The 12361-nt window shown below is 42.7% G+C and overlaps 1 protein-coding gene across 1 annotated transcript in view; it reads right to left on the bottom strand.

The window, feature by feature from the left end:
- The window catches only part of znf704 (zinc finger protein 704), a 109648-nt gene extending 97661 nt beyond the window's left edge, over window positions 1–11987 (bottom strand). The window contains exons 1-2 of the mRNA XM_061908498.1: window positions 11143–11987; window positions 263–453 (exon numbers count right to left, since the gene is read on the bottom strand). Of these exons, the coding sequence (XP_061764482.1) occupies window positions 263–453; window positions 11143–11874 (923 nt within the window). The 5' untranslated portion in view covers window positions 11875–11987. The remainder of the gene's footprint in view (window positions 1–262; window positions 454–11142) is intronic.
- Window positions 11988–12361: the final 374 nt, after the last annotated feature.

The following is a 12361-nucleotide window of genomic DNA, read 5'->3' as shown; positions in this document are numbered from 1 at the left end:
AAAAGTTGACTGATCAATTATATATCCCTTTAATGAAACAAAAGTTGACTTCTGTCAAAATATTGAGTGCAGCCCAAATAACTGCGAGGGCCACATGATGAAATGGGACGTCATGCGACAAACTCATTCGGAGATGACATAACTATGTCATAAACCTTTGCTGAACTTTGCTTATATGAACTCCCTCCAGGACGGATATCACACTAGCTGTCAACAAGCTCTGCACGCTTGTATAAACACACGTACACAAACAAAGGCCTACCTGGAGTGGGGGACATCAATGCTGGAGGAGACCACCTTGCGCTTCTGCTCAAGGAGGGACACAGAGCGACATGCGTCCAGCTCCCTGCCGCTGCGCTTGCCGTTGACCTCCCGCTGCTCGCCTTCCGCTGCCTCGGGGCCTAGGGAGCAGCAGTCTGCCTTGTGGCTGTTTGGGGCGCCGTTGATGGAGCTCTGCGCGGAGAAAGATGGGACAGTCAGGACACGAGAGGACTCGAGTGCAGGGAGCACCCATGAGGCTTGTAAACAAAGAAGCTCTGGGTAATAAACAATCAGCTGTTAAAGAGTCAAACACTCATAAATAATTCTTGTGCACACTTCCTATTAAAATGTGACTGAAATATTATACAGGAAAGGCTATGCATATTAGATGATGTGATATACGGTCATGTGGAAAAAAATAGAGCATTCCATAGTAAACTGCAAATGGTGTTTGTGGCACCCCCTATGGGTTGTGGTCAAATTGCTGTGCTGTGTGTATACAAGTAAAATATTTCCTTAAAGTCTTATGGCAATGAGACAAATGACTTATTGGGTAATTAGTTTCTAATTTTCTTGTAAGTGGCTATGTTTTTTTAACCAATCTTGCTTTTTTACACACATGTACTTGTCAGTCCTCCAGTGGTGTGGACTAAATTTTGCAGTGGCTCGGTTATACGCCCCAAAGTTACAGTTGGGGCCGGTTTACTAAAGGTTTGAGTGTACTAAAACACCTGCAAACTGGATAGCACACGCAAAGTTTATCTCCTAAGTGTGCAAAGTGAATTGCGTGCGTTAAGTGAGCAGAATCAGGTCGACTTGCAATCCATTTTGCGTCTCTGTTTTAGTTAATATGCATAATACATGCTGATCATTAGAACGCACACAATAGTGAGAGGAGAAAATGCAAATATATATTTAGCACACGCAGTGTGATTTTGCAACAATCATCAGCGTTTTGCAATCACTATTTTGCATTTTATTTAGCACACAGCTGTGAGAAAAGAGGTGCTCGTGCTGCACAGACAGACGATGGACAGGCAATCCTACGTGTGTAAACATAATTGGACTGACAGAAATAAAAAAACATTAGAAATATCGTCTATTCCGCAATTTGCTTATATTATTTTATAGCTGCTGGATCACTTAAGGGGCAGAATAAAATGAATTCAATTGATGCGTTTTGGTGTCAGCTGACATTCTTTAATGTTGTTCTTTCTTTTAATGAGGAAATATATTACTATAATATATCTCCAACATCATGAAAAGACGTCTTCCATTATCCCTTTTCTTTTGTTCGAGTAATTCCAGAAACACAAATGCTCCGGTGAAGCGATCCACTGCCTCGCGCACAGAATTAAGTGTCAGTGTTCATATGTTTCTGTTATATAGATTGTGATTCAGAAAGGTGTAAGATCTTATAAGTGTGTGTTGTTGATTCATGTTCAACACATCTCACAAAAATAATTGAAATCCTCGTTTAAATATAAGGATGTCTGCACTACTTTTTAACTGCACACGCAGTGGTAGTAGATCACATGCAACACGCCCCCTTATAGTATCCATCCATCCATTTTTTTACCGCTTGTCCCTCTTGGTGTCGTGTGGAGGCTGGAGCTTATCCCAGCAGCACTCGGGCGGAAGGCAGAATACACCCTGAACAAGTCACCACCTCATCGCGGGACCAACACAGATAAGGCAGAATATACGTAATTATATTTTTTGTGCATGCTGTCTAGCACGTGGTATGAGGATCTTAATAAATCAGACCCCTGGTGTTTTGTGGAGCTGTGTGAGAAATTTCAAGTCAATCCCACATATGGAGTTTAACCAAAGCGCCACCATGTGATGTTTTTGTCAGGAAAAAAATAGCAGAGGAAAAACAGAAAACATGTATTGACAATTATTCACCCCACTAAGTTTCGTAAAATGAGTGGAACTGATTATTAGGAATTCTGATGATTGTGTGAAATGTCTAGTGTAAAATAAGGCTACATACAGTATAGTGCATTGCTTTGCTGTAACCACTAGAGGTGCTGTTGATTCAGTCATCCATCCATTTTCTACTGCTTGTCCCTTTCGGGGGTGCAGGGGTTGCTGGAGCCTACCTCAGCTGCATTCAGGCGGATAAGTGTGCCATCATTTTTGCAGTGACTACACACCCCTGAAGACTAACGTCAACTCTTACATATGTGCGCGCACACACACACGCAAGCCAGGAGTCAATTAAAGGCATCATTGGCCATTTTGAACACACGTCATCAGGACAACTTGCTGTAAACGACCATCTAAGCTAATGACAAAGGCCTGCCACGTGGTCGGCCGCCCGATGGTGCGCAAAAACGCACAACAACAACAAGATGCATTACACCGGCTGAGCGGCGATGAGGTGTCACTGCTACCTGCTTGGTTCACACTCCTTTGTTCCGTCTGGCTCATGAACGATGACATTTCAGAGTCAGGAAATTGTGTTCTCATGAAAAATCTGTGAGGAAATGCGCAATGCTTTCAGATGACTTGGTGCGCGTGTGTGTGTGTGTGTGTGTGTGTGTGTGTGTGTGTGTGTGTGTGTGTGTGTGTGTGTGTGTGTGTGTGTGTGTGTGTGTGTGTATGTGTGTGCCCACATATTACAAAAACAGATTTATAATAACTTAGAGTGGAACCTCTAAAGAAGGACACCAGCTACAGCTAAGTAAAATGGGTAAAGAGGTATGATGACCACCATAGAACAGGAAATTAAAGTAACAGTAGAGTGGAAAAACAAGTTGACATTATATGCTTGATTGTGTTTCATTGTATATACTGTATTCAAACAATATCCAATTGTATTTACAATCCACTAACTAAGTGAAAATACCATGTAAACATCACAAATTCAATCGGCCATTTTGAATGTCCTGTGCAATTCCGTAGATTCTATGAATGTAGTAACGCTTCTGCACTCTGACCATGTTATCAGACCAGTTATACTGTAAGTATGCAAAACATTGGAAAGGGGTGTGCTGTTTATAATTCACATTTCTTATGTTGGGCAAGAACACATATGCTTGGCTTTTTTATGCATTCGAAATCAAAAATAAATAACCAACAATTGAGTGAACAGATTGATGGTTCTCTACTATGCCAAATATAACATAAAGCAACCACCAATAAAACTCCATTTACATGTCGTAACTAGGGGTGTAACGGTACCTGTATTTGTATTGAACCGTTTCGGTACCGGGGTTTTCGGTTCGGTGCGGAGGTGAACCGAACGAGTTTCCAGGCGGACATAATAAGTAGCGTAAACAATACTCAAAATGCCGGACATTTGAGGCATTTAAGAAACTCTGCCCGGACAGAGGACATGTCCGGTGAAAAGAGGACGTATGGTCAGTCTATCCTAGCCCGATCGCTGCTAGCACCGGACATGTCCTCCTTTGCGAACATGCTAGCAGCAACCGGGCTAGGATAGACTGACCATACGTCCTCTTTTCACCGGACATGTCCTCTTTTGCGGAGTTGTCAGGGCAGAGTTTCTTAAATGCCTCAAATGTCCGACATTTTGAGTTATGGTTGCGTGTATTAACAATGTACGTGGGCCCCGACTTAAACAAGTTGACAAACTTATTCAGCTGTTACCATTTAGTGGCTGCACAGAATATGTACTGAACTGTGCAATCTACTAATAAAAAATTCAATCAATCAATCAAGTTTAAGAAGGGGTGAAATACAAAACACATTGTTCGCGCAACAGCAGCATTCGTGAGGGAGGGGCAGAGACATAGAGCGAGAGAGTTATGATAAACGCGCATGCGTCTCCAGGCTCTGCTTTTTATCCATTGATTTATCAGATTTGATTTTTTATTATCTATAGCAGGGGTGTCAAAAGTGTGCCCCGGGGGCCATTTGCGGCCCACAGCTAATGTTTTAAAGGCCCACGGCACATTCTAGAAATACTATTAAAATAAACAAAAACATAACAAAAGTGAAATAAAAAAGCTTGAAGGTTAAATGTAATTCAGAAAAAGTTGCAATGTTGACAAATAAAACAAAGCTGTTTTTTTTTTTCAAACTGTCATTGCTCAAAACATAATATTGAATCAAAATCAATGTTATTATGAATTATTGACCTATCCAAGGTTCCAATTACTTCACATCAAATATTTCACTAAGAAAAATATTTTTGGTGGAAGATTTAGCAAATTTGGTAAATAAATAACCCAAAAAATTTTATTTTTTTGTTTTATTACTGTACCGAAAATTAACCGAACCGTGACCTCTAAACCGAGGTACGCACCGAACCGAAATTTTTGTGTACCGTTAGACCCCTAGTCGTGACCTGAATATTAACCAAACATGAGCGATATTTTTATTATAAGCGCTGAGCTGGAGAGCTTATTTCCCATGGATTGACAGGCTGGTCGACTTTGACAACCCCCAAGATGGCAAAAAATAAAGTTGCGGCAACTTTTTTTTACCCCCTTTGTGAGGACTGTGATTAAATCTTAATCTGAACGGAATTATGTGAGCGCCCCGTCGGTCGGCTTTGCAGCGAGAGTGGAGATTGTACAGTAAGTGTTTGTTTTATTATGGTTTATTATGCTGCGATGAGGTGGCGACTTGTCCAGGGTGTACACAAACTTCAGCCCAAATGCAGCTGACATAGGCTCCAGCCACCCCGAACGGGACAAGCGGCAGAAAATGGATGGATGGATGGTTTATTATGGTAGTTTGTACGTTTAGCACCTAGAATGAATTTACCATGAATAGATTAACGTGGACCCCGACTTAAAAAAGTTGAAAAACTTATTCGGGTGTTACCATTTAGTGGTCAATTGTACGGAATATGTACTGAACTGTACAATCTACTAATACAAGTTTCAATCAATCAATCAATCAAAGCAATGCTGCTGATGCTAGTGTTACAATAAAGCAGCATTTGTTCAGCAATCGGCTTCTAAAACTGATTGCTCATCTTCTTTGGGCTCGGGGTCAAAAATGTAAGGTTATGGATCATAATTGTTCCCAAAGTAATGTTAGTTGGCTCTCACAAAGTCTTCTTGAGTAGCACTGTTGTTGAAGGAGAAAAGATCTGTGGTTCTAGGGCTGGGCGATGTATCGATATACGCAAGTTTGTCTCTGTGCGATACAGAAAATGACTATCGTAATATTCGAGTAGACGTTCTCACGCAGTTGTTTTTAGCTGCGGGCATTAAACTACAGGCTCTCCTCGCTCTTTCCTGTGTCTCCTTCTCACAGACAAGCAGGCGCACATTCTTACATACGTCACATACTGTCACGTCATACGTCACATACGTATACGCCCTCGCCCAGCAGAGAGGTAGCGGCATGGCTAACGTTAGCTGTGATGCTAGCGGGTTGTTGCGAGAGAAAGAAGGTGCGAATCTCGTAACAAATGAAGGAAGAATTAATTCCCCAAAAAAACTGCACGGGGTGCATCGTCTGGCGGTGGTTCGGCTTCAAGCGGGAATATGTCGAATAGACAACTTTAATTTGTCAAGTGTGGGGCACAAGCGTTGCTACCAAAAGTAGCATTACTGCTAATATGTAGCAGCATTTGAAAAGTCACCTGCTAATAACTTTAATAAATACAATTTTGGTAAATTGACTTGGTTGTGATTTCCTTCTTTGCATGAAAGTTTAAAAGTAGCATATATTAGTGCAGTATGAACAAGAATATTTTAATATAGACACATAGAATCACCAAACTGATGTGATTATATGTATCCAGTGTTCATTCAAGGCTAAGGCAAAATACCGAGAAATATATCAATATGGAAGCAACTTGTTTTTCCACTCTATTGGTACTCAAGTTTAAACTAATTGTGATGTAGGAACCAAATCCTGGTTGCTCAATACCACAAATAATTTTAAAAAATGCACTAGCTGTGTTTTGCCTTTATGTGAAGAAACTCACCTCCAAGGCCCAGGTGGTAATTTAGTCTGCACGTTTAGGTTGATATCATGTTTTATTGTTTAAACAATACTGTATGTGCTAATCGATTGGCCACAGATAAGTAGTGTACTATTTTTGTGACCCCTTTCAATGCCAATCACAAACACAGATCCCCTCTGGCTGACACTGTATTTATTTTTAGTCCCCCAGCTGACAAGCAGCTAGCAGCTAATTATGGGTCTCCTTATAAAATGTGGAGCCACTAGCCTAAGCTAATAACGATCACCCCCATTCCTGCAAATAAACTGCATTTCTTAGTTTATTATGTAGCATTATCACTGGAGGACAAGGCTAAACATGTAGAGCAAGCCAGGAGCAGGCATGCTAATTACTAAGCTAACCACTAAGACAGCTTGAAACAACACCAATAATTGAGTGTTTGGTAGATGGAACCGCGTTGCAGCAGAAAGTAAAAGTCTGATCGATCGATAAGTTGGTAGTGTTGATATTAAGGATTATATCAGTATATAATCAATACTAGAGTGATTAGGTCAATATTTTTATTTCATCAACATAATTTTTCGTTGTTTTTGTTAATGTTTTCAAACTCAGGGAATAATTCCATGGAAACAGGAGGTCTTTAAAAGGCAAAAACCAAATAATTTAAATAGAGTAGTTGAGAGTAGTTTTTACTCTGTTTTAGTTCTTGTGTACTGTGACTTTGTTTTGCTCAAATAATTGTATTTAATACAAGAGAATAAGAACTACTTTAATTATCATGTTGTTATTGTTAAATTGTCAATTGCACTCATTATAAATTAATTGAAAGGTTTATAGTCAATACATGTGTTTAGTATCAGTACTGTATCGGCCCCTTTCACTCATGAATGCTTGTTTTCGGAATTGGTAGCATCAAACCCTAATTGGAACATCTCCATTCTAAACATTTTAATATTTACTTATTTTAACAGACACAGGACTAGTACTATTTTACAAATAAAGTATGATATGATATCACCTCATCTTTGGCTACTCACCAAGTTTCCATCATTTGTCAAAGGCAGAGTTTAAAGTTTAATTTGACATGGATCAACTTCTTTTTACACTTGTATTACGACAAAACATGTGATACATAAAGTCAATTAATCTCCAGCAAGCCTCTCTAGCAGCTAGGCTAGGGTCATTCTGGGCCTTTCAAAAGCTAATCATAATGTATTAAAGTACACTGTTAATAAAGGTTGTATGATCAATCAAACAGATCAATTTGAATTTTACCATACATGCAAAAGAGCAAGCACAAAGATGCATGCATCTTTGTGGGTCAAAGGTCACAAGTGCAGCAAATCCAATGTTGTTTCATTGTAGCACACTTTTTCTAAAAACAGAAAACACAACATTTATCATACATGACCTGGCAGTGTGCGTACACCGTGCTGCTGCTGCAAATACAACCGCCGACCCGGACATTCCAGCTTTAAAAGTGAGACGTCTCCTTGCAAAATGATTAATTCCCAAAGTACCACCTCTTTGTCAGCGGTGTGGGAAAAACAACGCATGCAAAATTTCTCTCGGCGACAAAAACAAAAAGTCAACAAGTGGCTATGCCCCCAAACCCCCACCGCCCATTACTCGATTTTCTGCGAGCAAGGGGGTGTTGCTGTGCCAGAGCGGGCACAGAGCCAAGCTTCCAGATTCTTTGGAGAATGCCACCCGCTACCGACCTGGGGGTGCCCGCTTTGTTGCCTGCTACTGCTCAAATGGGGCAGCATGCCCTCACAAACAACCCCCACCACCACCCCACTTGGGATGTTTAAAATTGCACCACACACACACACACACACACACACGCACAAACACGCAAACAAAAAGCAGCAAGAGATGTACACACACATGCACACACATGCACGCACACACACTCAGACTTCTCATTTTATGGCTTGTTTTCGACCTCTGTGGGGGAATTGCTAAGACACTTGACCATTGTGCAGCAGTGACCACTTTGGCTTTTGTCCACACACACACACACACACACACACACACACACACACACAGACACACTTTGCATAAACAAATAATGCAATCAAATGAAAGTTTACTTTAGAAATATAACCAAAAAAGTCTAGGTTTCAAGCATTGCACAACACATTTCCTCATGTAAACTGAACCTGGTTAATAGCATAACGGTTTTGGCAATGTGTGCATCTTCCGTCAGTGACACCACAGCCAAAAGGGCAAACTCATTAGTGTGCGCCATCAAAACTCCATTATTAACTCCTTCTTAGCGCCACAGCAATTGTCTGTTTGAACAATAAGTTGTGCAAAACAGTAACAGCCTTGTTGTAAAAAATGCATTGAAGTTTATTTCGAACATGTATACTATTTCAGTATGAAACATCACATATGGGGGCCTCACGGTGGAAGAGGGGTTAGTGCGTCTGCCTCACAATACAAAGGTCCTGCAGTCCTGGGTTCAATCCCAGGTTGATTGGCAACACTAAATAGGCCCTAGTGTGTGAATGTTGTCTGTCTATCTGTGTTGGCCCTGCGATGAGGTGGCGACTTGTCCAGGGTGTACCCGCCTTCCGCCCGATTGTAGCTGGGATAGGCGCCAGCGCCCCCCGCCACCCCAAAACGGAATAAGCGGTGGGAAATGGATGGATGGACATCACATATGTTCCATTTTTTCCGAAAAGGAGCAGGAGGAAGCAGCACTTATTTAATCAGACCCCTTTTTGTACATCATAACAGTTCCAATAACAACAACACATGTTCATTTTCTGTTCTTCATTTGTAAATCAATTACATCAATTGATTCTGAATTCAAAGAGTTCTAAAGAAAAATAATTAAAAATTGTGCAGATTTTAACATTTGGGATTATAGCAGTGGTTCTTAACCAGGGTTCGATCAAACCCTAGGGGTTCGGTGAGTCGACCTCAGGGTTTCGGCGGAGATCAAAACACACCCGACTCCTCATGTAAATACAAACTTCTCCCTGTTGGCATATTACGGATACGGCAACAGCTGATTGATTTCCAGGTGTGTAATTTGTTGGGAGTTTATGCACTGTCTTGGTTTTGTTGTTTGAACAAGGTGATGTTCAGGCCCGGTTAATTTTGTGCACCAGTAAAAAAAACATGTTAACACTTTAGTACACGGAACATATTGGCTCTTAACTAGTCATTAAGTACTAATTAATGGCCTTATTATAACCCTAATCCTAACCCTCTAACCCTGACCCTAACCAAATAACTCTAAATTAAAGGCCTACTGAAACCCACTACTACCCACCACGCAGTCTGATAGTTTATATATCAATGATGAAATATTAACATTGCAACACATGCCAATACGGCCTCTTTAGTTTACTAAATTGCAATTTTAAATTTCCGGGGACTTTTTTTCTTGAAAACGTCACGTAATGATGACGTGTACGCGTGACCTCACGGGCTGTTATGAATATGAGCGCTGCGCACACACACAGCTAAAAGTCGTCTGCTTTAACGGCATAATTACACAGTATTTTGGAGACCTGTGTTGCTGAGTCTTTTGCAATTTGTTCAATTAATATTGTTTAAGTCAAAGTACAATAATGGAGTTGGGAAGCTTTAACCTTTGGCCACACAAACACACGGTGATTCCTTGTTTAAAATTCACGGAGTTGAAACTTTACTATGGATCACAGCGGACATGGATCCCAACCAATTGTCAACCAGCAGGTTTCGGTGGGAAAATTGTGGTTAAAAGGTCGCCACTTACAGTCCCGTACAGCTGCCGTCGACTTCCCCGGGACACTGCGCGTCAACACCCGGCCGTGGACCTACACTTCCGACTATCAGGTACTGTTAAACTCACTAAAACATTAGCAACACAGTAGAAAGATAAGGGATTTCCCAGAATTATCCTAGTAAATGTCTCTAAAAACATATGAATCCGTCTCAATGCAAGGCGATTGCAATCGCGTTTTTTTTTTTTTTTTTTTCTAGTCCGTCGCTATCAATATCCTCAAACACGAATCTTTCATCCTCGCTCATATTAATGGGGTAATTGTCGTTTTCTCGGTCCGAATAGCACTTTTTGTTGGATGCTCCCATTAAAATCAATGTGAATATATGAGGAGCCATCAACATGTTACGTCATCGTCTGTGACTTCCAGTAGAGGCAGGGCTTTTCTCCAGTTGCGAACTTTGTCGTGGATGTTCTCTACTAAATCCTTTCAGCAAAAATATGGCAATATCGCAAAATGATCAAGTATGTCACATAAAATGGACCTGCTATCCCCGTTTCAATAAGAAAATCTAATTTCCGTAGGCCTTTAAGTCTTCATTACTTAGAATATGTTCCCCTAGTGTCCAAATAACTCTAAATTAAGTCTTTGTTACTTAGAATATGTTCCCCATACTAAAGTCTTACTAACTTTGTCTTGAATTCAAAAAATATCTGTGGTACCTCCAACAAGGTTAAGAACCACTGATCTATAGTTTGAAAACATCCTGTTGTTCCAATGAGCAAAACATGCATTGCAAATGCCAGCCAGCACTTTAAAATGGGAAAATGAGTGAATGTTGTCTGTCTATCTGTGTTGGCCCTGTGATGAGATGGCGACTTGTCCAGGGTGTACCCCGCCTTCCGCCCGATTGTAGCTGAGATAGGCGCCAGCGCCCCCCGCGACCCCGAAAGGGAATAAGCGGTAGAAAATGGATGGAAAATGGTTCTGTGCACCGGCCCAAATGGCTGCAGTCAGAGTTGTTTGTTTGCCTCAGCTTACCCGCCCACTAGAGCACATAAACATTGCGCAGGCCCCGATCCGAACCCTTTGTCCTAGTTTTAAAAAAATGTCACCAAATGCCACGACAGAAGTTACTGCACATGGTGTGTGTGTTTGCAATTCTGCAGGTGTTATGTTTGTGGGAGGAAGTGGGTTTAAAAAAAAAAGAAAAAAGAAGACACCGTCACCACAAACGCGCCATGCAGCCGGCCGACGTACCTTCAAGCTGGACTTCAGCGGTGCTTTCGGCGTGGTGTGGTTGAGCCCGACGGCAATGTCCTCCTCGGAGAACTCCTTCAGGCTGCCGTCTTGCAGGAGGACCGTGTAGACGCTGCCGTTGCTGCGCCGGGCCGCCGCAGCCGTGCTCTCCTGCTTCCCAGCCTGGACCACTCCTGTCAGCGGGGCGCCCTCTCCGGTCGCGTAGACTCGGCTGCCGAGGATCGAACGCTTTACCAGGCGCCTGGTGTGCATGTCTAAATTAAAAAAATAAAGGGTGTCCGGGGCGAGTGTGCGCGCGCTAAAGGGAGGGAGCAGGGGGGGGGGGGGGGGGGGGGGGGGGGGGGGGGGGGCAATATTACAACATGAATGCCGGTAAACAACGTCGATGTGGGGAAGAAGACGCCGCCCGCCGTGGCAAAACGTAGCGAGGCAGCACCATGCTCGGAAGGCTCCGACACTGGAAGGACGCCGTCGTCGACTTTCACGCGCAAGACGTGCAAAACAATCCGCTCCACATCCAAAACCGGCTGCCAATCTTCCACCTTTTTTTTTCGACCTGTTTGTTTTCTCCACTAGCTTGAGGAGAGGTTGCGTGGAAAACGCGGACGACGGGAGCCGCTTTCCGGAGCCGTCATGTTGCTCGTTCACGATTGGGCAAAATGAAGGCCGGCAAGTAAACCGAGCGCCTTGGCGTCGACGAATGTTATCAAGCGCGTCGAGTTCTTCGCGCATACCTCGGTTCCGTTCACTGCCATGGACCTGAAGGTGGGGAATTCGCTTCAAAATACCCGCTTCTGTCTACTCCGGGTCCGTTCACAAATGCTCCATTCCGGGTTACGCGCCAGCCGGCAGGAGCCTCAACCGGCGGAATGCTGCCTGTAAACATGTGCGGTCCCGCGGTCAAGACGGCCTGTGATTGGTCGGCGGGGCACACGCCTCCACAAGCCCCCACCGCCCCCCTCCTTCTTGCTCGGGGGAGCAGCAGGCAACACAAGCCGGGGAAAGGAGGAGGGAGGACTCTCCATTCAAAACAATGACGCAAGGGAGGAAAGGAAGCAGCCAGGGAGGGAGGTTTTTTTTTTCGGCAGAAGACAGACACAGTTTATGTTTTAACCCAATTGTAGACAAGTACCCTACTTTTTTTAAAGTGTCATGGGACCTCCGCATTAACAGTAATGGGCTCTAGATTGAGAACAAAATGGCCGAGGCTGTTTTATAA

This window comes from Nerophis ophidion, linkage group LG08, assembly GCF_033978795.1.
Source record: "Nerophis ophidion isolate RoL-2023_Sa linkage group LG08, RoL_Noph_v1.0, whole genome shotgun sequence".
Classification (NCBI taxonomy): Eukaryota; Metazoa; Chordata; class Actinopteri; order Syngnathiformes; family Syngnathidae; genus Nerophis; species Nerophis ophidion.
Note: the sequence above shows the minus strand (reverse complement) of the source record. Positions and strands in the feature narration are given on the sequence as shown.